This window comes from Podarcis tiliguerta, assembly GCF_965153285.1.
Source record: "Podarcis tiliguerta genome assembly, chromosome: 8".
In the NCBI taxonomy this organism is placed as follows: Eukaryota; Metazoa; Chordata; class Lepidosauria; order Squamata; family Lacertidae; genus Podarcis; species Podarcis tiliguerta.
This window is the reverse complement of record NC_139541.1, coordinates 68,449,209-68,477,029: the sequence shown is the minus strand read 5'-3', so window position 1 is coordinate 68,477,029 and position 27,821 is coordinate 68,449,209. Positions and strand designations below refer to the sequence as shown.

At 45.9% G+C, this 27,821-nt stretch overlaps 1 protein-coding gene across 1 annotated transcript; it reads left to right on the top strand.

Moving 5' to 3' along the window:
- Positions 1 to 400: 400 nt before the first annotated feature.
- On the top strand, positions 401 to 27,480 carry LOC310684059 (synaptophysin-like protein 1). The gene is made up of 6 exons (XM_083454508.1): positions 401 to 619; positions 15,720 to 15,838; positions 17,528 to 17,735; positions 19,669 to 19,854; positions 21,339 to 21,959; positions 22,302 to 27,480. Exons 1-5 carry the CDS (start codon positions 551 to 553, stop codon positions 21,468 to 21,470), a joined length of 714 nt encoding a protein of 237 aa, XP_083310634.1. The 5' UTR covers positions 401 to 550; the 3' UTR covers positions 21,471 to 21,959; positions 22,302 to 27,480.
- The last annotated feature ends 341 nt before the right edge of the window (positions 27,481 to 27,821 follow it).

Genomic DNA, 27,821 nt, shown 5'->3' with positions numbered 1-27,821 from the left:
GTCTGCCAGTCCACTCTGGCAGGGACCTTGTCGTCTTTCCAACTTTGGGCAAGCAGCAGCACCTGTTGGATTTCTACCGCGCGGTTGCAACAACAACAACAACAAAAACTAGGAAAGAAGCGCGGAAGGCGAGCCAGCCATAGAGAACCGCCGCCGCAGCACCAGGGAAGTCAAGCCGGCCATAGAACAGCTTTTCCCGTCCGGCGGCTGCGCTCCACGTCGAGGGCAAAAGCAGCTCTCCTGCGGAGATTAAGATGGCAACCTGGGGCGGGCGGGCGCGCGGAGCTCGCCCCGAGGAGGCGGGCCGGGGCAGCCGCGCCCCTCCCCTGGGGCGGCCGGGACTGCACTCCGGCCGCAGGGCGCTCTCGGGGCGGGGCGCGCGCAGCGTCGGGCCAAGCCCAGCCTGGAGCGGGTGAGTCAGGTAGGAGGCTGGCGGGCTGTGAACGCCCCTTCTGCTCCGCTCCTCCCCTCTCGGTGGAAGAGAGAGAGAGAGAGAGAGAGAGACTGACTGAGCCACCTCTCCGCCGCCTCTCTTTTCCTCGCACAGAAAATGTCCGGGCTGCAGATCAACTTGGGACCCGTGAAGGAGCCGCTGGGCTTCATCAAAGTCCTCCAGTGGGTGAGTCCTCGACGGCAGGGGGATCGGAGAGCGGGGCTGGGCCAGTGGCCACAGAGGGGTAACGGTTTTTGTGGGGGTGGGGGTGGGGGAGGTTGATCACCGCGTTTCCTGGCAGGATCTACCCTACCCACCCCAACCCCCCCCCATGGCAGGTATTGGCTGCGAGCCCTGTTTGGCTCTCCCGCTGGAATTTCTTCCTGCCTTCCTCCCTTCATAAACACAGGCGTGGCCTCCGGCCTGTACTTTTCGAAGCTCGCTTAGATTTGCAGGGGACTCGTGTACAGTATTTCCAGCCCACCCCGCTCCAGGGATCTATTCTGGGCCGCTTCTAAACACACACACACCCTTGCATAGTTGGTGCAGGGCGGGGACGTCTGTTGTGTTCTATTTCCAAACAAACCATGTGCTTCAGAGTGGGGATCTGGTCATGGGAAGGCTGGAGGGGGTGGGGAGCGAGAGATCACGCATAAACTCACGCAGGCAGGTTAATGTCGCCTTCCGGCTCTCAGCCACTGGTGCAAAACCTGGACTCTTTCCTTCCGTGCGTCAAGTTGGAAGGAGCAGCACGTGTGCCAAAAGTGACTTGTAGTTTTATGCCCTGCAACGTAATAAACTTTTAGCGGGATTGCAGCGGGTGAATTTCAGGGTGTGGAGGAGATCCAGTCTCTTTAGGTCAGTGGACCAGGAACTGGCCCACTCTCATAATGCAGACTGAGGATTATTTTTGCTCAAAGGAGTTTTTACTCTGGGGGCAAAAGGGAACCCAATGACTGTACTAGAGGCCGGTCTCTGTCAAGTCCCTTCAAGGAAGTGCTATGCAGGACCTTAGCATATCCTTGTTGCAAATCCTGGAGAGCTGCTGTCAATCAGAGGAGACCACCCTGAACTATCAGTTAAAAGGCAGTTTTCTATGTTCCTATAAGCAGGAAGGAACAGGTTGTGGCCTGAGATGTTTTGGCGCTTGAGGCTCCCCACGCTGGGGAGGTGCAGCATGTGAGCCTCTGTAAGCAGTGTTAGAAACTAAGATAGGAAAGCTAGGAGCTAAATGGCACCTTAAACCTAGGTTATGGGTGCAACAACAGAATGTCTAGGTACACTTTTTAAATAACAAGAATACAAAGCTGAAAATGAATGAACTGCACCTAAAATAATTATGTTCATTTTTCACATGGTCTAGTCCTTCCCCTGCTCACCCATAATATTCTTAAGAGAGTCTCGTCTCCAGTCTTCAGAGAGTAGATGGAAGTGGGGAGGCAGAAAAAGGTCCTCCTTTCCTTCCACTCTGCAGTTTTAATTTGAAAATTTAGGCGCAGAACTGCGCCTAGAGCTCAGTAACGGCTCACACTAATGAAATTCCATGTTGCGAAATGCACCTAGAACAGCGGGAGCTATGCAGAACTAGATAAATTAACAGGAAGGATTTGAAATCTGCAGGACCAGAAATTCACAGAAGACTGGTGTAAATTTACAGACTACCATATTTTTTGCCCTATAGGACGCACTTTTCCCCCTCCAAAAATGAAGGGGAAATGTGTGTGCGTCCTATGGGGCGAATGCAGGCTTTCCCTGAAGCCTGGAGAGCGAGAGGGGTCAGTGTGCACCGACCCCTCTCGCTCTCCAGGCTTCAGGAAGCTCTCCGCAAGCCGTGGGAGAGCTGCGCGACCTCGCGCAGCTCTTCCACGGCTTGCGGAGAGCTGCCTGCACCCCGAAGCCTGGGGCGTGCTGAGCTCAGTGCTCCCCAGGCTTCGGGATAGCAGCCTATTCTGGGGGCTGGGGTCGGGGGAAGCTCGGGCTTCCCCCGCACCTGGGGGGGGGAAATAATTTTTTTTTATTTCCCCCCCCCCCAAAAAAAAAACTAGGTGCGCCCTATGGGGCGAAAAACACTGTATTTGAAAAGTAATTGTGATGATCAGACTACGTTTGTAGGTTTGCAAGAAGTTTTGTGAGGTGAATTATTGGAACTATTGCAAAAATGGATAAAGGGGAGGATGGTTAGTTAAGATAATTAAAGGCAATATGAATTTAAGAAATGCATAAGAAGTGGTTAAAATGGTGGATCATCAGAGGTGCTGATGGAAGTCCAAAAAAAAAAAGATTGTATAAGTGGTGAAGCTTTGTGGTATGTATTATAATTTATATGTTAAAATTAATAAAAATTATATATAAAAAAAAACAACGGGAGCATCAAGCACTGTTTCCCCTTACGAGCGGGGATGGGGGGCAAACTCCACAAGGGTTTCTGGAATACAGTGTTACCTTGGTTGTTGAATTTAATCCGTTCCGGGATTCTGTTCAACTCCCAAAATGGTTCGAAAACCAAGGCGTGGCTTCCGATTGGCTGCAGGAGCTTCCTGCACTCAGTCGGAAGTCGTGTTGGACGTTCGGCTTCCAAAAAACGTTCGCAAACTGGAACACCCACTTCCGGGTTTGTGGCATTTGGGAGCTGATTTGTTCGGGAGCCAAGCCGTTCGAGAACCAAGGTACCACTATACCTCCCTCTCACCAAGACTGGGAGAGAAGTCATCTACACATTAAGGAAAATGCATACAATACTGTATATATAGGGTTATTGGATCACGAGAAGCACTCCACCACAGTTATTTCACCTGTATTCTGACAGGTACAGACTTGCAGAATGTAGGTGTGGAGGGCATGCTTGAAGGCTTCTCCATGTGAAAACCAATTCTCATTTGGGCATAGGAAACAATCGTGTCAGTAACAAGGCTGGTCTGCAACTCGTCTTCCTGACACACCATGGCTTTTCAAGGTTGAGGTTTGGTTTTGTTTTTAGACCCAAGGCAGTATGCAATCGTTCAGTTTCTCCTCCTTGCATTTTGCGTGCTGCAGGCTTGCATAAATGGTGCCGCTGGCTATTTTGAGCATTTATTTTCAAAATATGAAAAGCACTCCTGGTCGGGCCCATGAAAGTGTGCATAAATATCCATTAAAGTAAATTGAGAGAGAGAGAGAGAAACCCCCAAATCACAAAGCAGCCCCCAAACCTCTTAGCCGTCTTGTAGGTCTTTGGCAAACCCAACATCTGGAATTTGCACAATAGCTCTATTCTTTGCTTTTTATTTGGAGATGCGGGAGTTGGAAAAACTTTGGACACTAATGGGGAGGAGGGGGTTAAATAGTTTTTCATAGGAGTTTTTTCAGCAGGAACTATTAAAAGACAACAAGGGAGGCGTTCATGGTGAGTTCCGGCACCTCTTTTTCTAGAAAAATAGTACTGATTTTTCATGACATTGATTACAGTGGTACCTCGGGTTACATACGCTTCAGGTTACAGATGCTTCAGGTTACAGACGCTTCAGGTTACAGACTCCGCTAACCCAGAAATATTACCTCGGGTTAAGAACTTTGCTTCAGGATGAGAACAGAAATCATGCAGTGGCGGCACAGCGGCAGCAGGAGGCCCCATTAGCTAAAGTGGTGCTTCAGGTTAAGAACAGTTTCAGGTAAGGCCAGACCTCCAGAACGAATTAAGTTCTTAACCCGATGTACCACTGTATAGGCATTTCCAGGGATTCCCAAAGTTGTTCGATAGATTGTGATCGCTTTGGAGTTGCAGTACAAAGGAGGAGAGAAAGGTTATGAGTCTCTAGCTACTGTGGGCAGTTGCTTAAGTCTGGCAACAGCAGGCATTTTTATATCTGAGGTTTAAATTAGTAGGTGCTTAAACATGCATGCCTTGTTTATATGTGGTCTTAAGCCAAACCATGGCTTAAACATGAATGAGTGAGTGGACAGATCAAGAGGAAAAATCACAATTTAGCGCTTCTGTGCATGCGCGAGTGGTGAAACCCAGAAGTAACCCGTTCCGGTACTTCCGGGTTGCCGCGGGACGTAAGATGAAAACACGCAACCTGAAGCGGACGCAACATGAGGTATGACTGTATGAGCTGTAGCCAAGGTTTGTTCTTGGGTTACTGCTCATGGTTTGTCTGGGACAGACAAGTCACAAACCATGGCTTAGCTCTTGTGTAAGCACAGCTGCAGCAGCCAACAGGATTGGAGGAGGAGAAATGTGGCAGTGATTTTTCTCTTGGCTCGCTCATTCATGCTCAGCCATGGTTTGGGTTGAGTGTTGCCTGCAAACTGGGGCAAAGGCACAAAAATACAAACCTTACAGCATTAGGGCTGCAATGATATGCTCAGCCTGGGAGTTACATCTATTGAACTCAGTGGGGATATTCTTCTAAGTAAATATGTATAGGATTGTATACATATTGTATAGGATTGTAAGACGTGTAGTTAAGTTTGCAAAATTCATAAATATTCTCCTACCTTCACTTATTATTTGATCTGGTAAATCCACTTTAAAAAAATAAATGAATCACATTATCCCATTAAATTTTACTTGGATGCAGCATCCAATCTATACCCCATTCATTTCTAATATACTGAAACATGGTTCCTAATGTGAGTGTACATTATTGATGGGCTCTGCAACAGTGTAAGCTTAATTCTCAAATGTATGTTTATGTACCAATTCATTAAAATTAATTTTAAAAAATACTTTGCATAAAAATGACCCGGGGGGGGAGGGAATAATATTAAAAAGGGAAGAAAGTTTGAGTTTCAAATAGGGCTATAATGAGAGTACTGTATGAAGTATACCTTTGCTAGAAAGTACTAGAGAGTTGCTAGAGAGCCAGTGTGGTGTAGTGGTTAAGAGCAGTAGTCTCGTAATCTGGGGAACCGGGTTCGATTCCCCGCTCCTCCACATGCAGCTGCTGGGTGACCTTGGGCCAGTCACACTTCTCTGAAGTCTCTCAGCCCGGCTCACCTCACAGAGTGTTTGTTGTGGGGGAGGAAGGGAAAAGGAGAATGTTAGCCGCTTTGAGACTCCTGAAGGGGAGTGAAAGGCGGGATATCAAATCCAAACTCTTCTTCTTCTACTTTCACTTTCAGTCTCCTGTGAGATGAGGTTGAATTTTTCGTGTCCTATGGAAACGCACAACAGTGTTTGCATAGTGAGGTGGTGGGGGAGGCAGATCTAGATCTACTCATAGAGCTGAGTGATTTTGCAATAGTTTAGTCTAGCTTGCTGACTCCCAGTTGTTTAAGGACAGCAACACGGAAGATTTTCCCTCTTACCAATTAGCGGCCTGTTAGAAACCCTGATCTTTTTATAGGTAGGGATGGCGGATAAATTTGATTCAGTTTGCGCTTAAATGCAAACATGCCTAAATCACACCTTTATGAAACAGTACGAGAATTGAAATTCTCCAAGCGTTGCAGTGCAGTTCTCTAGCCAAGTAATGGGTACAAAAATGTATAGACTGGGATAAAGTGTACATGGAAATGCATATATTAGCAAATTTAACATGCAAAAACGCATCACATTAGCGGAAATTGCTTTGCAAAAATGCACATGTTAAGCATAATTTCATACAAATACGTGTATATTAGGAGAAATTTACACTAAAAATGCTGCTGCATTTTCATGACTTTTTTTTTTTTAAAAAAAGCACAAGCTGGAAATGCAAAGAATTGAAGACTGGGGGAAAAAAGAAACTGGGAGAACCTGAAATTGACAGATTCATCCATCCCTAGTTGCAAATTGGATATAGATTTGTCCCTGCATATGCAAGCTATTCTGGTTCAGCTGGCAGTTGGCTTTGCCTCGGGCCACCATTTTGCATCTGCCTCCACCCCCCCTTGATAGTATTTTGCACCTGACTCCAGCTGGCAGACCTGAGGGATCTAGCACAAAAACAACGTAGCTCCTGTGAATTGTAGATAATTGGAGCTGAAGTCAGATGCTGGGAAGTGAAGTGTATTATATGCTGCAATCCAGTTGCTTTTAATTTGGTTTGACCGCGGACATCTTACTCCTCTTGTGAGCCCTTAACAGAGGGTTGCGAGGCAGGGGACGGGGGAGAAGCCAGAGGGTATTTGAAACTCTTTCCGGGTATACATTTGGGGACGCTGGTGGCGCTGTGGGTAAAACCTCAGCGCCTAGGACTTGCCGATAGCATGGTCGGTGGTTCGAATCCCCGCGGTGGGGTGCGCTCCCGTCGTTCGGTCCCAGCGTCTGCCAACCTAGCAGTTCGAAAGCACCCTCGGGTGCAAGTAGATAAATAGGGACCGCTTACCAGCGGGAAGGTAAACGGCATTCCGTGTGCTGCGCTGGCTCGCCAGATGCAGCTTGTCATGCTGGCCACGTGACCCGGAAGCGTCTGCGGACAGCGCTGGCTCCCGGCCTCTAGAGTGAGATGAGCGCACAACCCTTGTCAAGACTGGCCCGTACGGGCAGGGGTGCCTTTACCTTTTTACGGGTATGCATTGTGGAGCCTATTGATGAAGTCTGGGCATTTATTTCTGGCACAGATGTGGCCCAATGGCCTATCAGCTGTGACAGCCTGTCTGGAGTAGCCAAGGGTGCCCTCCTAGTCCAGAAGGCAGGGCCAACCCTACCGTTAGGTAGAGTGTTGCAGTTGCCTCAGTCAACAGATGTGGAGATCATTGGCAAGTTTTTGAGGATGGCTGCATACCCTCCAAACGTCCTGATTTTCCAGGAACAGTCCCCGAATTATGAAAGCCATCCCAGGTTCTGATTTATTCCGGAATGTCCCTGTTTCCCCTGCCAGTGCTGCCACTGCCGAGCTCAGGGAGGAGGATGAGGCGGAGTTTGGCCTGAGTGACGGTGGCTGCGAGGGAGCATCTCATGGCCTCTCTGTGGGCCAGGAGGAGGTCATGGAGGGTTGGGAGGGGAGTAAGAAATGACCCTATTTTCATCTGAGGAATGTTGGAGGGCGTGCATTTGTGCGTTCCACATGGCCTGCCCTATACCTCCTAATCTAGCCTGTCTCCTTGCAAGTGCTGAACTAAGATTCAGCTGCCAGCCCAATCAGCTTCTGTTCATGAAATGAAGGGAGCGTGCCGTCTTAGCCTTTGCCACAGACAGCAAATTGTCTTGCGCCAGCTCTGGTGCAAAAATATCCCAAGTACCCTGAGAGATCAAGAGAGCTAGTAGCAATCAGAAAGGGGGAGGCAACGACATTTTTCAAGCTGCAACATGTTTGTTTTAATAGCACGAATTCTTCGATACATGCTTAGGTAGGCAGAACGAAATGTTGAATTAATGGGATTTCCCTCCTTGCTTTCTGTTGAAAGTCACCCACCCTATAGCCTTTTCCCCCTCTCTGGTTGCTGGAGCAATGCTGGCGGCAGGTTTATTCCAAAATCCTTGTCTTTCCTTTTCAAAGACTTATGGGGTATGCTGGAAAATTAGAGTGTGCAAGATGTTTTAAGTGCCTGGAAATGTAACATACAAACAAATTAATTCTTCCAGATATGCAGATGGGTGCGTTTGAGGTCAACATCTGGTAAAACCGGCAAGAACTTTATTAAGAAGAGGACAGCATAAATAGAAAGGAATAAGACTGTTACTAGGTTAGAGGACTATCGGGGTGTTTCTGGCTGAATCATTGGCATGCATGGAAGGGCCAACACTCCCTCAGTTTAAATTACGAGTTCCCAAGCTCCTCCGGCCCCGCAGTGACCATTTGAATATTGTTGCGGGCCTTGGTTGAACCGGTTAATAATGTTCCTGCCTGTTATAACAATTGTAAAGGGCTCTGCTGAATGACTTTTTAATTGTATTTTTTTATTGTTTCTCTTATTTCTCATGCGGTATTACAATTTGAATTCCATAGAATTAATTGTATAAAATATTCCTCTTCAACCTGGCCGTTTGCTGATTAATATTCTGATTAATATTCTACCGCCTTTTAAATGTGTCTGGGAAGGGTGTGTTGTTGTTTTGCTGTTTTGTTTTAGCTTTTGTGTGTGTTGAAAGAAACGGAATGGTTGCGTCTAAGCAGCTTGTCTTTTTTAAAAAAGCCTGACGTGTACTTCGTACGTTTGGTGGTGTAACTTCGCAAGCAATTTTAACAGCTGGAAAATGGACTTTTAACACGTCTCCTGAGACTCTCCTCTTGATCCTTCTGAAGATGCCACACCCAGGAAAGTAAAAAGAATCAGGGCATCTCATCTCCCAACTTTCATTTGCTGTTTGTGTGGTCTGAACTTCAGGACAGAAGGTAGCATGAATACCTGCACGTTCTCCCCCCAAAGAATTACACTGCTGGGGAATTAAAAGTCTCATTTCTGCAGCATAGTAGCATTTCGTGCTCAACTTTTCTGGAAGAGCTGGAGCCAGGGGAGCTCCCTATTGCCAAAAGCATCTAAAACAGCCTTTGCCAACATGGCGCCCTCTGGATAATTTGACATGCAATTCCCATCAGCCTCAGCTAGCACAGCCGTGTTGCCTGTGGCTGATGGAGAGAGGCAGGGCTCTTCCAGGCAGCTTACTTATTGAGCGTTCTTCCGAATCTTGCTTGCACAGAGCTTACATGCCGGTTACAAAATGTCTGGTGTTGACTGAGTATTTGCTCCGATTTGTTTGCCAGGCAGTGAGAATTCCTCGTATTTTGTTTGCAGGGTGTTTACATAGAGCATGGGTAGGCAAGCTAAGGCCCGGGGGCCGGATCTGGCCCAATTGCCTTCTCAATCCAGCCCGCGGACGATCCTGGAATCAGCATGTTTTTACATGAGTAGAATGTGTCCTTTTAGTTAAAATGCATCTCTGGGCTATTTGTGGGGCCTGCCTGGTGTTTTTATATGAAAAGGATTTCGTCGTCGTCCCCCCCCCCCCCCCCAAAAAAAAAATATAGTCCACCGTCCGCCTCACAAGGTCTGAGGGACAGTGGACCGGCCCCCTGCTCAAAAAGTTTGCTGACCCCTGACATAGAGTGATCATCTAGTCCAACCTGAATTTGCAGCTGTCCTGTATGGGGATCGAACCTGCAACCTTGGCGTTATCAGCACCACGCTCTAACACGCCTCCCTATTAATCATTTATCCCACACTTCTCAGTGCATTCCACCCTTACTTTCTAAACTGGAAAAAGTACAGGTGGTGGTGGTTGTTGTTGTTGTTGATTTGTTGCACAAGGCACCAGCACGTTAATCTACTTTGGAAGCCTAAAGTTCTGGTATACGCTAGAATCTTTCCTGCAAAAAACCTGACAGTCTGGAGGTGCCCATAGTCCTAAACATGTGGAGGGCACCAGGTTGATGAAGGCTGATCAAAAATAATGTAGACCTCTGAGAAACCATAGTTATAAAGGTGTAGGCGAAAATATTTATGCTGGTGTTTTAAAAAGGGGATTCTTGACTATAGGAATCTGAAGTGCTTCCTGCCCTCCATTCTGACTGAGACTCCTGTTTCCCCACAAGTAGCCATTTTGAGGCTTAAGCTTCATGATGGGGTAACTATTTTGTTAGAACAGGAGGTGGCCGCGAGAGAGGAACCGGAAACTGGATATTCTCCGTTAAGAACAATTTCCTGCAGGATAGGAAATGTACCGTTTAATGCTTTGTGTTGGAAACTGTATGATCTTGGTGTTTTCATTTGTTTTACGGGGTCTTTGACCATACAGTAAAATTTGCAAGGTTGTGTACACACCATGCGTTCAAAACACATTGCCAAAGAATGCTGGGAACTCTAGCTTGTTAAGCGTGCTGGGAATTGTAGCTCCATGAGAGGTAAACTGCACTTTGCATAATTTTTGTGGGGCGTATGCTTTAAGTATATTGTGTGTACGCAGCTTCGGAGACAACGGTGACTAAGACGGTTGCAAGAGTTCCTTCCAGGTGTCATTGGAGAACAGTTAACAGATAGAGCAGACAGATTCCTCAAGGCTTCTCTTTCTCAAATGAAAGCTGACATTCTTGGGATTCCACGTAGAATTTCGAGCATACCAAAAAGAGGAATGGAAACAGTCCCAATTATATCTGGTATAGGGACTGAATCAGCTTTGAGTTATGAATGAAGGGTTTTAGGCACCAGAGTAAGAGTCACACCTTTGGTGGGGGTACCATTTGGTAGCAGGGACGTGGGCTCTTTGGGACCAAGGGGTCTTGTCTCCCCCAATATCTCTTGGGGGGGCCCTGGACCCTTTCAGTGCATGGATGTAGCCAGGATTTTTGTTAGTGGGGGGCAGGCCTTTTGTTGGGGAGGGGGCAGAACCTCCGCTACCGTATTTTTTGCTCTATAGGACACACTTTCCCCTTCCTTAAAAGTAAGGGGGAATGTGTGTGCGTCTTATGGCGCGAATGCAGGTGGGAGGCTCTGCTCAGCGCTCCCTTTAAAGAGCCATGTGGAGTGTGTGTGCGGCTCTTGGGGGCTTTTCCCTGAGGAGGGAGAAGGGCTGCCCTTCTCTCTCCTCGGGGAAAAGCCCCCAAGAGCTGCACACATGCTCCGTGCGCTCTTTAAAGGGAGCCTTCATCCCGCTGCCTGGGAGAGGCTGCGTGTGGCTATCCCATAAGGCAGGAAAGCAAGAGGGATCACTGTGCAGAGATCCCGCTTGCTGTCCTGGCTTCTGGCTTAGCGTGCGTCTCTTGTGGGAGGTGGCGGAAGGGACAGAGCGTGCGGCTCTGTCCCTTTCCCCACCTCCCAGAAAAGTCCCCAAGAGCCACGCTCCCTTTCACGAGCCGCGGAGAGCATGTGTGCGGCTCTTGGGGGCTTTTCCCCAAGGAGGGAGAAGGGCAGCCCATCACTGACGAAAAGCCTGCAAGCGCCGCACGTGCGCTCCACGCGGCTCGTGAAAGGGTGCGTTGAGCAGAGCCTGGGATGCATACAGGCTCTGCTCAGCGCTCCCTTTAAACAATATTAGGGGGAGTAGCTGCCCCTTCCCCCCCCCCCCCCGGCTATGCCCATGCCTCAGTATTGTGAGGGCAGGGAGGCTGAGTGCAGAACCAAGTATAGCACGGCTTGAATGACTGGCTCCTCCTGAGTGTGAGAGAGGAGGAGCTGCGGGCCATTGAAGCCTTGCTAGGCCTCCTCATGACAATGCTCAGTCGTTAAAATTGTTGAGGATTTAAACAAATTCTTAAGCTGATCGGATGGTGTGGAGGTACACTAAAAACCCACTTAGTCCCAAGATAAAAGAAGAAGAAAAAGAGTTTGGATTTGATATCCCGCCTTTCACTCCCCTTCAGGAGTCTCAAAGCGGCTAACATTCTCCTTTCCCTTCCTCCCCCACAACAAAGACTCTGTGAGGTGAGTGGGGCTGAGAGACTTCAGAGAAGTGTGACTGGCCCAAGGCCACCCAGCAGCTGCATGTGGAGGAGCGGAGACGCGAACCCGGTTCCCCAGATTACGAGACTACCGCTCTTAACCACTACACCACACTAGCTCTCTAAAGCACCTACAGGAATAAATGTACAGATGGGGGATAGGGTAACATTTACAAGATCAGATCTAAATTTACCAAGTGAGGCCTACAGTAAATTGCAAAGTGTTCCTGTCCAGGATACTGTATTGCATTATCACCCCCCCCCCCCCGTTTTCTGTCATCATCCTCGTCCAACATTATACTGTGTTCTGTACCCACTGAAAATGCTCAGTCTTCACTATGTTGTTTTGGGAGTTTCCTTTCCCCTGTTAGGTTTCTCACCTCCCTGGAAATAGTTTTACATTTACAAACCTTGGGTTTCTCTCAGGCTTGTTGGATGTTTCTCTCTTGTGTATGTATGAATGGCCCAGTCAAACCTCGGTTGTCGAACGTAATCCGTTCTGGAAGACCATTTGACTTCCAAAATGTTGGACAACCAAGGCGTGGCTTCCGGTTGGTTGCAAGAGCTCCTTGCACTCAAGCAGAACCGTGTCAGACTTTTGGGTTCCGAAAAACGTTAGAAAAACAGAGCATTTACTTCTGTGTTTTCAGCGTTCAGGAGCCAAAACGTACGAGGCATTCGGGAACTGTACCATTTTGGCTGCAAGGATGAGCAGTGGGAGAGTCAAATTCAGTATGGGTACATCAGGGCTGGGAAATCTGACTCTGTAGATGTTGCTTGACACCCAAGTCCCATCCTCCTTGTCCATATAGGTCATGCTGACTGGGGCTAATGGGTGTTGGAGTCTAATAACATCCTGGAGGGACACAGGTTGAACAACCCCTGGTATATGTGATGGGAGTACCAAAAATATCCTGCCTATTGGAATGCTAAACATAAAGGCAACATGTAAGCAGCAACATTTGGGGCACCAAATATGAAATAAGCAAGGCAGCAAGGATCTGGCCAATTTAATTTGCTGCCTGCGTTGCTGGATCTGGGCTCTGCAAACATAGGCTATCATTTTTGTGTCTCTGCTGTTTTTGATATAGGCTAGGCTGGTGGTGTTCTTCATAAATGCCATTTCCATGCTTCTAGTAATACTACTGACATTGGGTAATAAATCTATTGGGTTGAGGAGGAAGTACATAGAGACATGGGGAAATGAATTGACTCTTTCACTGCTGCCTGCATAAAAAGTGAGATATGGGGCAATATATCACCCCCAAGGCCGGAAATGGTTGCAAGGCAGTTCCATTGAACCTGGTCTGTTGAATCCACAGTTTCCCCAGGGCATTAAGTGCATTCTGATGACTGCCAGTTAAGATTTCAAAACAGAAACCCTCCTTTTTTGCGAAAGATTTATACAATGAATTCAGCCTTTTTCAACAAAACCCCTCCCCCAATTTTTTTAACTGGAAATAGCTTATTTTCAAACTAGCATGTGGCTGATAGCAATCAGCCAATCTAGGGCCATCACTTCCTATCCCAAGTGACACTGAATATTTATACAAATCACGATGCATGGGAAAACGTGTTTTTTGCCATTGCTTGCTATTGTGATTTGTCGCCCCATGCAGGTGGCAGGGGAGAGCTGAGCCGACTGAGTTAACAGCTGGTGATATATCAGGATGTTGAAAACCAGATATAGCCCAGCCTTAATCTCAAGGGTTTCAGGAAGGAGTCTTTGCCTTGACATGCCAGGGATTGTTCAATAAAAGTGGCATTGGACAGGTCAAGTAGAGATGGGCATTGCAGATAAGGCACAACTTTATATCCAGTATTGGTCATAACTCAGAGCAGACCTATTGAAATTAATGGACACCGACTAGAACTTGGCTGATAACTCGGTTTATCTTTAGATAAAACATCTTCAGATAAAAGCCAGATGGAATGAAGAGATCTTTCCTGAATGACAACTCAGGAGGGGTCGCTTGAACCTCATGTTCCACAATTTGGGTGCCACCACTGAGAAGGCCTTGATGACCATGTGTTCAGTGTATATGGGATACAGAGAAGGTCTCTTCACTAGCACTTAGGGAGTTGGTAGACTGATGCAGGAGGAGGTGGTCCGTTAGGTATGGACCCAAGCCATTTAGGGCTTAAAAGGTATTTCCTAACATTTTAAAATTGTGCCCAGAAACTGATAGCCAGAGGAGCTACTGCAAGATCAGTGTAGTATGAGTCAGTGCCCGCTTACTTACTTGCTGCATTCTGGGATCAATGGAAGTTCCCAAAGGAACTTCATAATTAGTCCCATGTAGATTGTGTTGCTATAAGGTAGTCTAGACCAGCCTTTCTTAACCTTGGCTCCCCAGTTGTTGTTGGACTACAACTCCCATTATCCCTGACCACTGGTCCTGCTAGGTTGGGATGATGGGAGTTGTAGTTCAACAACAGGTGGAGGAGACCCAAGGTTGGGAAAAGCTCGTCTTAGGCTACTGTAAGTTGTGTGTTAAATAAACTGGTGGAGAAGGACAGTTTACCTTCACCAAAGCAAGTCAGTGTGTATGCTGAGATTACAGGAAGGCTAATCCTGTGTAACAACCTAGGACTATAAAATTTGCAGTTTATACAATAAGAGCTGGCATTTCTAGGAGGCTAATTACCACACTTCCATGGTACAGCTGCCCACGGTTGCTTTCCAGGATATTCTCTGCTTGCTTCACCTAGCAGGCCACAGACTGTGGGTCAACCCAGTTGGCGCAGTTCATGTGAAACTTGTGTGGCACAAAAAATATATATATGTCTCTCTGCAAGCAGGATCATGGCAGGCTCAGGGCCTCTTGAATGAGAAAGGAAGCTTGATTTCTGCAAGGTTAGACCTTCCTTTCAAACTGGTGGATTGTAGAGGCAAAGAGAGGTTCCCTGGAGGTCCCATCCCCAAAGCCTGGGAGCTGTTGTTTGTGAATGGTGAGGTGTAAACTACAGTTCCCAGGATTCTTTGGGAGAAGCCATGACTGTTAAAGTGGTATCCATGTGCTTTGAATGTAGGGTACGGATATGACCCCAAACTCTTTCACTGTTAGCCATCGGATTCTCGAATCAGTGAATCTGGTGTTGCGGACCCAGAAGATTAGCCTCTTTTCTTTTCTTTTTATAAACAAGCTGTCAAGACTTTTCTCTTCTCAGAAGCCCTTTTATGAGTAAGATATTGTCTTAACGCCAGCTGCTTTTCCATCGGCCCCGTTAACAGTGTTTCATTGTTTCATTGCTGTTGTTTTATTGGTCCTTTCTGGACTTTATCTTTCAACCAGCAATTGAGACCACTTTATTTGCTATAAATTTGTCAAATAAAAGTGTTAAGATTCTTGAAACGGTAGAATGCGTTGTACCATTTCAGACTGCAAGTGGGGAGTCATCTTTCTGAATTCTTAAAAAATAAAGTTCTTTTAAAAAAAAATCCTCCCTTCAAGTTCGATAGCGTTAATATTAAGAGTCTGGAATGGGCTGGTGCCTTTCTTTCTGATCAGCCAGAAGAATCTATTGTAGTTTTTAAGATAAAATAAATCTGAAGAGTATTAAGAATTGTCTCCCCCTGCTTGGAGTACACAGTAGTAGTGCCCCAAGAGTCTATCTACCTTAGTTGGGTAATCTGCAGCCCTGCAGATGTTGCTGGACTTCAAATCCCATCAGCCCCAGCTGATTTAGAATGATCTGCAACTTTATAAATTAACAGTCACAACAATTATAATCACGTTGATAATCAGGCAGAAGGGTGGCAAAGCTTCTTGAGCCCAATAGCATCACAGAGAGGCAGTGGATCCAAACGGAGGGGAACAAACAGGCTCCCAGAAGGTCCACAATTTAAGATCACCCATTAGTGATCACCCTGTCAGAGCACAGGAACTTTTTATGATGTAAAAGGGCCCCCAGAAAGCGGGCATTCCCTCCTCCATGATGTACGTGCCTATGCGCCCAAAAACTGCACTAATGCGTACATTTGCTTTTGTCTTGGTTCTTTGCAGATTTTTGCCATCTTTGCATTTGCCACCTGTGGAGGTTACAGTGGAAAAACCTCCCTTATCCTCAACTGCTACAATGGCACAAACGCTTCCCTTCAAGCCAACTTTGCGTATCCTTTCAGGTAAGAGCATCTATCCCTTTGAGGAACGCTGCCACTTGTGGCACAAAGAGAGAGGCCTTTCTAACTTTCCATGCAACAAACACGTCTCTCTCCAAAGAGCTGCCCTAGACTTGGGGAATGTCGTGTGTGTGGACAGGAATGGCTGGTTCCAGGTTTGAGGAGGCTGTGGGCAAGGTGCCTTTCGAAGCTGGGACCTGTCGTTAAGACCTTCAGAGCTTACTTCACCGTGAGAGGCAATGCCAGCCTTGTTGCTGAGCAGAATGAGGTGGCTTGTGGGGTTTTCTGCCTCAGGTGCCAAAATAACTTGACTGGCTTTGGGCAATAGGAAGGTGGCACCATTTGCTGATCTGCCTCGGGCAGCAAACTGCCTTTTGCTGACTTTGTTGGGAGACCACAGCAGTTCTTACAGCAGCGCAGCAACGACAGCTGGGTCTGGCTGCCATTTCAGTTTCCCACAATCCCCCGGAGTTGCATCATGGAGGGCCATCTTGGGAAAGTCAAATGGCAGTGATTATTCTGGTGTCCGATGTTGCTTGGAGCCCTGGGCCAGAAAGAAGAGGTCCCAGTCCAGCAGCAAGGTGGGCCCTGAGGGCGAGGGAGGGCGAGTAACCACCATACAACATTTTAGACCATATAACATCATTCCTGAGCACCCACATCTCTGGTTAATATGTGGTGTTAAAAGGTGTTCAGTACTTTATTGGCCTGCAGCCTTGCGTTTGTTTCTTTGAAGTGCATGGTATTGTTTTGACAGCTGTAATCCTTTTCCTCTTTACGTGTTTTAACATTATTAAATTAATTTTAAAAACCCAACATTAGCTACTACAGATGCTCTTATCCTTTTTTTTTTTTTTTTTTTTTTGCAACTAAGGCTGCAGTCCTATGGCAGAGCCCTATGATGAATTGGTTCCTCCCTCCCACCCCTGTTTACCTTAATATTAGTTTGGCCACCTACCCACCAAGTGAAGCAAGGCTCTTTGCTACCTAGGCAACGTCCTCCTTCCTCTGAGAAATGTCAGGGGGATCTTCTTCAGAGTGAGAGCTTCTGGGCAAGATTGCTTTAAACTTAAAGAGTTTTTAAAGTTGCTATGTGTAATGGTTCTAGGGGTTGCTCGTGCGTAAGTTGCCGTTACTCCTGGCTAGGTTGCCTGGTTGAACCCTTTCTGTCAGGACAGCCTCACGTTCCGTGGCTGCCTCAGTCGCTGGCAGGATCCGTCAGTGGGCGTTTCTTAAACCTCTTCCAGCATAGAAGCTGTTTGACGCCCAGTCTCCTCCCCCTTTGCCTGCGCGGAAGTTTTCTGCGCAAAGTGGGTGTGGGCAGCGGAGTACTCGTGCCCTCTCCGCTGGTCTCCGGCGAAGAGTCCTGGAGCCACCTCTCCGATTCCCCCATCTGCCCCCCTTCTCCACTGGTGTTACGCTGATTTCCTTCCCCAGCGGATGGGCTACCTCTCGCCCTACTGGGACCCTCTCCACCATCTCTCTGGAGCCTCCTCTCCGCCTCCCACTCCGATGGCAGTTCCCTGACACTATGGTTTTCTAAGTTGATGGAAAGAACAATTGTCAGCTACGAAGCGCAAGCTGAAATGCTGCATGGGGGTTGATTTTGCATTTCCCCCTGTTTGGTTGGGATTCTTGTGACTGGAGAATTGAGCTTCAGCATTCTCTCTCTCTCTTTCTCTGGAACTCAAGGTTGCACCAGTCTTCGTTTGACATTCCTTCAAGCAAGCAGTGTCTCAGCATCTGGAACACTACTTACTACCTGGTGGGAGACTTCGCCTCTCCCGCTCAATTTTTTGTCACTTTTGCAGTCTTCGTGTTCCTGTACTGCATGGCTGCCTTGGTGCTCTACGTGGGTTACTTACACTTGTATCGGGGCACTGGTAAACTCCCCATGATTGTAAGTTGGCAACGCCTTGCTTCCCCATAATTTATAGGACTCAATAAGGATATGTGTGCTGCCTATCAGTTGGGCATTGAGTCTACTTGATACATTGAGTGTACTTGATTTGTGTGTTCCATGCTCCAAGAGAGAGCTGTAAATGGGCTGCTATATCTAGAACCAGTGCTTTTTTAAAAAAAATGTTTAGGGGTACTCTCATTTTCACTCAAGAAAATCACAATTTTATTGTTCAAATTGGGGAAAATAAATACAGTAAATGGACAAAAGATTCCCAAAATGTTTAGGGGTATGTGTACCCCTGCGTCCCTCCAGAAAAAAGCACTGTCTGGAACAATCCAACCACCACACAAAAAAATATTTTAATTGGTGATTCCTATTCTTAATATCATTACATTCAGATTGTCACTTGTTTGTGGACCATTTCTGTTAGTGGTAGATGGTGGTGGAACCGGTGACCCTCAAAGGGTTATTGGACTCCATCTCCCATCAGCCCCAGTCAACATAGCTGGGTCTGCACAGCTTTGGAGATTGTTCTGTGTTCTTCTTGGTTACTAACTGGATATTTTACCAAACGAAACACTTTTAAATCCTTATTATAAAAAGTGTTAGGAAGTGGATTGTTTTGGAAGATAGGAATTCTCTTTAAAACCCTAGAGATCTCTCAAAAGTTAACTTTTGATTAAATTAAAAGCTATTTTAATACACAACATATGGGCATTTTGTACTTTTTAATATGCCTTTCCCGGGTGTGAAGCATCCAGGGCCCATACCTGACCTCTGGATGTATCCGAGAGGTTACCCTTGAAGCTGGGCAGGTGTGGTGCACTCCAGATGTTCTAACTATGATACAATGATTCTTTCTTCCTATTCTCCTTGCCGCTGGGATTGCAGGAGCTCTGGTGAGTGTGGCATTCCTTTCGCATGTTGAGTTGCATTCTGAACACCGAGACAGGACCCACTCCAGCTTGCCAACCTTCTTCTTTACGGGGTTTCTTAAGCACAGAAACGTTAAGGCCTGTTCCTCAGTGGCAGGGCAGGTGCTCAACATGTACAAGGTCCGAGGTGCAGTCTTTAGACCTCTCCAGTCAAAGGGAGCGATGGGGAAGGGCCTTAGTGCATTGGTAGAGCATCAGCTTTGCATAAAGAAGGCCCCAAATTCCATCCTTGGCATCTCCACATAGGGTTGCAAGCAATCCACATGTTCAGCTGCCGTGTCACTGAGCAATAATAAAGGTGTATGTGTGGATCAGCCCTGGGTAGCCCTTAGCAGCGACCTGGTTTGGTGACCAGTTGTGTGCATCTTCCACCGTCCCCTCCAGAACAGACAGCTAACAACTTTTGTAAAAAAAAACCCAAAACCCAGAAGCTTTTCTTTTGGGAATTATAGGGACAGAACTACCAAAATTGTATAGAAATTTGTGTATGCTGCTATAGCAGCAAGAATGCTACTTGCCCCAAAGTGGGAAGAAGCAGGTGTCCCAGTAAAGGAAGAATGGATACTAAAACTTATGGAATATGCAGAAATGGCGAAACTTACCGGAAGAATTAAGAAATCAGGATAACAAACGTTTTATATAAAAGAATGGAAATGGTTTATTGAATATTTACAGATAAATTGCAAAACAGATAGAAACATTAGCAGGATTATTGTAATAACCTGCAGTTTCATAAGAGTATATATCTAAAGTAGATGATTAAATGAATCCAAATTAAATGAATTTGGATATGGAGAAGATATTTTTAAAAAATAAATTTAAGGAACCGCAGAAAGAGGGAGAAGGAAGTCAAACTTTGAAATGTTAAATTGACTGTAAAACTAATGAAATGTATAAACTTGAAAAGTATAAATAAATAAAAAAGTTTATTTATAAATAAATAAAAAAAGAAAAGAAAAGAACGCTAAGGGTGCCTGTCTTTTCTCCTGATGCAGGACTTTGTTATCACAATAGTCGTCTCTTTCCTGTGGTTGGTGAGCACATCAGCCTGGGCTAAGGCCCTCACAGACATCAAAACATCCACCGGACACAGCATAACTGAACTTCAACCTTGCTTGAGCAAAACCAATCGATGTCAATTCAATGACATCAGAAGCTTGGGCTCCTTGAATGTCTCTGTGGTATGTATGCATTACTAGATGCTGGGACTACAAGCAACCAGAAATAGCCACGATCCTCATGTTTTCGTTCTTTGAGAGTTGTCCCCAGGAGACAGAATACTGGTCTAGTTTGGGGATAGCTAACATGGCGACCTCCTGATGTTACTGGGCTACGGCTTCCATCACCCTTGACTGTTGGCCATGCTGGCTGGGACCACTGAATATTGTGGTCCCACAAGCATCTTTAGGGCACCACATAAGCTGTCCCTGGTCTTGAGGAACCAGCAAGGCAATTGTGCTTCACATAATTTCTTCAGAGCATGTAGAAGGACCATAGCTCAGTGATAGAGCCTCTGCTTTAGGTGCGGAAGGTCGCAGGTTCAATCCTTGGCATCTCAACCTTTTGGCTAAGACACTAGAGTGTAGGCTGGCTATTCTCTGAATTCAACATTCACTAACAGGGTTTTAACCTTGACCTACCACTCGTCCATCCTGGAAGGATTTACATGCCATATTATATGCTTCTTCCTGTTGCAGCCTGCTGAAAACACTTCTGTGCACACCCAAATCCCTCAGGGGTGATATATGCTGCCGTACTTCCTGTAGATTGATTTGGAATCAAACATCCTCAAATAAAAAAATATTAATCCCAGTGCATCAGTTTGGATTCATACACAGCTCTTCAGAGCAAGATGTGTTGGGACCGGTCAATTTTCATATTCTGAACTTTCGTGACTCTGTTTTTTTTTAGGGTTTTGAGGTCTTGGTGACAATAGCTTTGAAGTTGGAGGAGGTTCTCGTTTAATATGATACAGTAAAATGCTTTTCCTGAACACTCTGGGTTAAATGGCATAGTCTGCTTTGTGGCAGAAATATTTTCCCCTGAAGTTAAAAAAAGAAAACAGCTGCAGGAAGCTGCAGTTTCAATCGGAAGTATCTGGGTAGATTAGGTGCCCCCCCCCCCCCCCGTTTCTGTGAATCGTACAGTTTTTCTTATCAAGAGTACCTTTACCTCTTCTTCTGCAGGACAAAAAGCTCAAGGGAGACTTAATTTTTTAAAATAAGAAAACTGGCCCAAGAGGAAAGAGATAATTGCGTCCTGCCCCGAGGCAAACACCCAGTCCGGATAGCAACTTCCTGCAGCTCTTTGGGGTTAAAACAACATTCCTCGGGGGGAAATGTTTTCTTCTGACCTTGAGTGGTTAACAGCTAAAACAGGGACAGCTAATGTGGAGCCCTCCATGGGTTGTTGGACTACAGCTCCCATCAGCCCCAGCCAGCATGGCCCAGTGGTCAGGGATCATGGGAGTTGTAGTCCTCATGGGAGTGATGGGGAGGAAGGGGCTGGAGCAGGTCTGTTCTGGGATTCTAACACTTCGTGATTTTCTCCCCGGAATTCATGTCGGAAATGCAAATTGTGGGATGCAGCTGGTAGGATCAGGCAGGTGCACTAGTTCCTTCTTAGGCCAAAACCTCCATCTCTTTTCCCTTTTTCTTGCTCCTAGGTCATTGGTTTCCTCAACCTCATCCTCTGGGCAGGGAACGCTTGGTTTGTCTACAAGGAAACCAACTTGCATAACCCTCCGGCTGCCGCTCCTCCTACCCCAGGCAACCCCCCACCTCATTCGGGGATGTAAGGAGCATGGAGAGCCATCCGCTATGGGGCGCAACCTCTTGCTGGCAGGATGGTCGTGGCAGCAGGTTGTTGTTGTTTTCTAAACCCCCCTCCTGATAATGCAATTGATGTGTGAAAAATGGATGGGTTTCTTTTGTTGTTGTTGTTGTGGTTCTAAAACTTCTGTCTAAGAGGAAAGAATGGAGATCTCTGCTCAGCCCCGTGTGCATCCAAGCAGATCATGCTACTGTACTGAAGCTTATTCTGTGCATTGAAAATAAGGACACAAGTCTCTTGATTTAAAGCCTAGGAGAGTTTAGCTGTACAGTTTTCCAAGGGCTGCGCAGGTCAACACACGCTGTGTGCACTGAGTTGTGCTGCTCAGTGTAAGCTGCAGCCTGATCCTGTATATGTTAACTCAGAAGGCTGTTGAGATCAGTGGGTCTTACTTCTAGGCAAGTATGCTTAGGATTGCAGCCTTGGCCTCACCCAAGCACACACGCACACATATGTACAGTGGTGCCCCGCAAGACGAATGCCTCGCAAGACGGAAAACCCGCTAGACGAAAGGGTTTTCCGTTTTGGAGGTGCTTCGCAGGATGAATTTGCTATGGGCTTGCTTCGCAAGACGAAAATGTATTGCGATTCCTGGGGGGTTTTTTTCTGCTCCCCACCTCCTTTTTCTAAGGCACTAAGCTGCTAATAGCCTTTTAGCAGCTAATCCGCTAATCCCTTAAGCCTTTAATAGCCGCTAAACCGCTAATAGCGCTAATCCGCTAATGGGCTTGCTTCGCAAGACGAAAAAACCGCTAGATGAAGAGACTCACGGAACGGATTCTTTTCGTCTTGCGAGGCACCACTGTACATGCTTGGGTGAGACCAAGGCTCACATATATATATATGTATATATATCTTTGGCTGCCTTGCAGTTAGGAATTGTACATAACACTCAAGAGATGTACATTGTTCTTAGGTTACACTGCTGTCCTTCTGTAGCAGGAAGAGCCTAGGCGACTGCCTGGGACAGTGTCTGTATGTGAAACTCCTGTCACCAAACTTTAGATCTGTAACTCTAGGAATGGAAGAGAGCAGGGCTGGGGAACCTGTGGACCTTGATCTATAGCTTGATCACAACCACCTTTCAACCTTAACCATTGACCATGCTGGCTGGGACTGCTGGAAGTTGGCATTCAACAGAATTTGGAAAGCCACAGGCTTCCCACACACGTAGAGAGACAAAAAGCATTTCTCTGCACATGGTCTATATAAACCAGAATATGCAAGAGTTGTTGATAGGAGCTCTGCACAAAATAATGGCATCTGAAGCCGGCTCCAGAAACTTGAACGGAACCCAAACCTTTAAACCAATGCTGAATTTCTAGCCCTTGCAGGTGGTAAGAAAATGTGAGGCTTCATTTAGGATAATAATCAGCCTCTCTCCCTGACTCCACACCTCTTTTGCCTTAATCCAGGCTTCGTCTAGTGCCTCGAAAACCAACTGAACTCTGAATTTTGAATTTCTTTTTAAAACAACCAAAGAAACCACGCTTGCTGCAGATTATTACACAGTGGCATGTAAAAGTATAGCAACTACTAGTAGAGCTTGCAAATTCTCATTATCTGGTTAATTCCCCTACACCCTCAGTTTAGGTTTTGTGATTACAGAGTTCAGAAGCTACCGTGTCTTTAGCATAGCATTCTGGAACTCCTGGCCAAACTCAGCTAAAAAGCTGCAAGTAGTTTGTCTTTCTGTGCCTGTAGAATTTTGCAGTTTGGATTCCTAAGGATCTTAGTTTTTATTACTTCAAATTACTTTATAAATGCAAGGTTCTAGCTGTCATGGTTACAGATGCCCAAAATGAGGCTGCAGAGCTTGGAGAATGGATGGATGTCTTTCATGATTTCTGATAAACCTCCCCATTGCCAAATGTTCCTCCACGGCCCGCTTCATAGACGATCTCCCATTTCTAAGCTGCTAGTTTGCCAGAATATTCTGGAAAAGTCGCAGAATTCAACAGGAATGCAGAAGGAAGCATGCATATGGAGCACATTTATGGAAAATTGCTGCATATATTTTAATGGTGTTCAGAATTCGACCTCATAATTCATCTAATTACTTTGGGAGATTTCTGCTATGATCTCTATTTCATGGTATATGATTCCCCCCCCCCCCCCCCCGGTTCTGATGGATGTATTTACAAAAGCTTTGCATGAACTCCCAGCAGTGTTTTTTCCCATCACATTGTTGATTCAGTAGGATTTTCATTGTAAGCTGTCTTGGGAGTAGAGATGGGGAAACTGGGACCCCCAGAAATTGTTAGATTACAATACAGCTCCCAGGATTTTTGATCAGTGATCATAGTGGCTGCTGGAGCTGGTAGGAGACTTGAGTCCCAGCAAGATGCAAAGAGTAAGGATGGGGAAATCTGACAGTTCTGGTTCCTCTCACTTTTTCCCAGTCTTAGGTTCAGTTTTCCACATTTCTACTTCAGTGTGTGATTTTTTCTTTTTTAATCATCAGCATTTTAACGTGGATTTCTCTTAATATGCAGAAAATTGCATGCAATTTCCCCTTAAACACACAGTTTTGCAGAGCAATTTCCCCTAATATAGTGCATAATAACGTACACTTTACCCCAGTATATATATATATATATTTGTACACATTGCTTAGCTGGAGAACTGCGTTATGAAATTAGGAGACTTTTTCATGTTCACTTTTCACTGAGTGACAAGCTTCCAAAAAAACCCTGGCTTCTCCCAGATGGCTGTTTGAAAACCAGTGATTTGAAACAATGAAAAAGTGTTACCAGATTGTGATTTTTTGATAGGACAGGCAGGCTGTGCAAAGAACAACTGTCTCATTTTGCTAACAGAAAATGTGTTTCCCAAAGCAGCGTGATCTGCTTTTATGTTTTCTGGGAAACTACAGCAGTCCTGAATAGATAACGGAAAATTAAAATGAAATAGCTAGTAACTTGCTATTTTTGCTCCCAACCATTCTATACGCATTTCTATTTTTTATGAATTACACTGGTGATTGCTTCCCTCTTTTTTGTCAGTGAAATCATTATCCAAACTTATGACACAAATTAAAACTGCTTATGGGTGCCTCTGGCTATAGTATCCTTGAATCCCAACTTGTGATGAGAAATCTGGAGAAGCAGCCATGGCACATGAGTCTGGGTTTCTTCCCCTCTCACTTAAATGCTCAGCATGCCAACAGGCGTGACTTGCGGCGTTCCAAGTGTTATCATCACACCCATAAGGGCTAGAAACTTGTGAACATGGTTTAAAACTGAAAAGCTGAGATTCCCAGGAATCTGGATTTGTGCGCATTGTTACATCAGATGCTCCCATAAAACTGCGAGTTAGATTCACAGCCCTGCTTGGCAGATCTTGAAATGAACTGAGAACAAGCGAACTCAATTACCGTATTTTTCGCTCTATAAGACGCACCAGACCACAAGACGCACCTAGTTTTTGGAGGAGGAAAACAAGAAAAAAAATATTCTGAATCTCAGAAGCCAGAACAGCAAGACGGATCGCTGTGCAGTGAAAGCAGCAATCCCTCTTGCTGTTCTGGCTTCTGGGATAGCTGCGCAGCCTGCATTCGCTCCATAAGACGCACACACATTTCCCCTTACTTTTTAGGAGGGAAAAAGTGAGCCTTATAGAGCAAAAAATACGGTATTTATTATATATCTGTCTGACCCGCGCAGCAGATTTCCATTTGTGAAGCAGAACAACTCCTCTCTCCTGCAGACCTTACCCTCAAAATCTGCTTCAGAGGGTCAGGCGACCTTCTTCCTGAGGGTAGAGGAAGGGGCAATTGCATTGCGCGAGTGGAATGCTTCTCACATAGCAATGGATACATGTTTCACATGACTAAAACAAGCCGATCTAACCAAGATCCAGTAACACCTAGCTTCTTATGCAGTGTTCTTCATCACGTGAAGCAATAATGTTCTTCATCACATACATATGCTGAAGCCTTAATCTGCACTCAGGGTGTTTGGAAATCTGCACGGTGCTCAGTGCTGAAGAGGGGAGAATTTTCACTTAGGAGAATTTTCACTTAATCCTAAGTTTCAGTGCCTATATATATATATATATATATATATGTATTTCTACGTCTCTTTGTTTATACTGCTTGTCCCCCCCCCCCAACAATTGTTTCCTGCTTGCTCCAGGCGTGTGAGCAAAATGCATGAAGAAATAAAATGCCTTGCCAAGTTACCACAGGGAGACGCCTCATACGTTTATGAAGCTGCTGTGTGTATATTCTGCTGCTTGTTTTGAATGGTGGTTCTCTGCACTTCTCAGGGCTGAAGTCGTGTCCCTTTGGGGGCCTTTATTATTATTATTATTACTACTCATTATGGCCCTCTCCCTCCGCCATTGCTTGGCATGAATGTGCAGGTATCAGACCCTATTTTCTGCTAGAACGGGAGCAGGGGCTTAGGGACGGGCCATAGCTCCGTGACAGAGCTATGCAAGCAGGTTGGTCCCAGGTTCAATCCCCTGGGTAGGGCAGGGAAAAGACTCCCGGAGAGATGCTGCCGGTCAGTGTAGACAGTATAGAGATAGATGAACCAAAGGGTTTTTCCAAAGCAACTGAAGATTCCTCCCACCCCTAAGCTCTGACAAGCAGATAACCCTGACCTGCGAACTTTGATAGTAATTAGGCCTCATCACACGACCTGTTTGTGGCCTATCACCTTGCTGTTTCTTTCTTTGGCCAGGTTCTGGGTTCAGGGCCTGCCGTGTGGGACAATACTGTTGGTTGAAACTGACCCAAGCCGCACAAATCGCTCGCCTCCAACCAGCTGGGTGGATTTTCCCATCCAACACCTGGCCTAAGAACCATTCAGGTGTATCAGTGGAAGCCTTTTCTAGGTTGGCCTACAAGATCTCAAAAGAGAACTTTGGGCCTGAATTGGGAGCAGGAGGTTGAGGGCACGACAAAAGAGGGTGCACAAAATCGCATCCCCTTTCATGGTGGTGGGGAGGAGCAAATTGGGAAGCCCTTTATACGAAAGTCACCGGTGCTTCTCTGGCTCCCGTGGCGTGGGATGCCAACGTGAGCTCCCCGCCCCCGATGGCATTGCGCTGACATGGCATCTTTCAGGGCCATTGTGGGAAATTCAAAATGGCAGCCGGCAGCACAGGAAGCAGAAGGAGCACCAGTGAGTTGGGCGCCCCTTGAACCTTTCCCAGTAACCAAAACGCACACACACCCCACACTTTTGCTACCCTATCAAATAGGGTGATGAAAACGGTGGGGTTGGTACAGTAAAATTATTCCTCTAATCAGTTTGCCGCTAGTCCACTCAACCTGCGGTGGCACCCCCACAACAGCTGTATGAAGGGAGAGAAATTCATAAAGTGATTGTGTTAGATAGCCCCTCTCGAATGCTTATAAATCTGTTAAAACACTGGATGTACTTCACTATGCAAATGTATGCAAATAATGCTTGCTGCTTTCTAGTAATGCTGTAAACAAGCACGTTTGGGGAGGGAAGAATGCTGGAATGAAATATAGCTAACAACACCCCCCCCACACACACTTTAACTTGGGGACACGTTACATAGCATAACACCCCACAATTTTTTAACCCCTTGATACTAGATCTTTCCTAAATCACCCCAGATGTAGATAGCACAAATAAATTCACATTATTTTCTCTTGTAAAGAAATCTGGCTGTGCCTTTTAAAAAAAAAATCCACTAGCAGTGAGCTGTGTGTGTTTGTTACATTTCCATGGAAGTGCAGTGTGACTATTCCTGATCAATTGAGCTCATGTGGAATTGCAGTTGATTCCATCATTTGCTTTTTGTATGCATGTCCCCCCCCCCCCCCGCGATGGCAGAATATGGAAGCTAAATGCATTTATTATTTAAACACACACCTTTTTACTTTATATAGATTTTTTTTGCCTGTCTCTCACAAGAATTGTTTTGAGATCCCTGTATGTGTTCTGCAAACACAACAAATGTAATAAAACAAATTGCTCAGTGACTGTATTAAAGTTGCAAATGCTCTCTTTCTTCCAGAGTATGTCTAGTGTCCGTTTGGGCTTGAGTTTGTGTATTGTTCTGAGCTTTTGTGATGTCCTGATAAATCTCAGGTTTTATTTGAAAGGGGTGGGGGGGAAGCATGTTTCTAGCTCTCATTCTGGTAAACACAATCTTAGAAATCAGGGCAGTAGTTGGCTGAAGGTGGAAATGAGGCAGCTGTCATAATCTTTTGGAGTATATAGCCGGTTCAACTTGAAAGCAGATTGCTCTGCTGATTGCCAGTAAACTGGCGGTATCATAAGTCAGTCAAATGAATTTACACTGATTAAAAAGAAGTAAATTTCACTGACTG

Bases quoted from the DNA above. Each gene is read 5' to 3' on its own strand.
- LOC310684059 (XM_083454508.1), top strand. From the start codon at position 551: ATGTCCGGGCTGCAGATCAACTTGGGACCCGTGAAGGAGCCGCTGGGC. The intron at 620-15,719 runs GTGAGTCCTCGA...GGTTCTTTGCAG, and splicing joins TCATCAAAGTCCTCCAGTGG to ATTTTTGCCATCTTTGCATT. The intron at 17,736-19,668 runs GTAAGTTGGCAA...CTCCTGATGCAG, and splicing joins CTGGTAAACTCCCCATGATT to GACTTTGTTATCACAATAGT.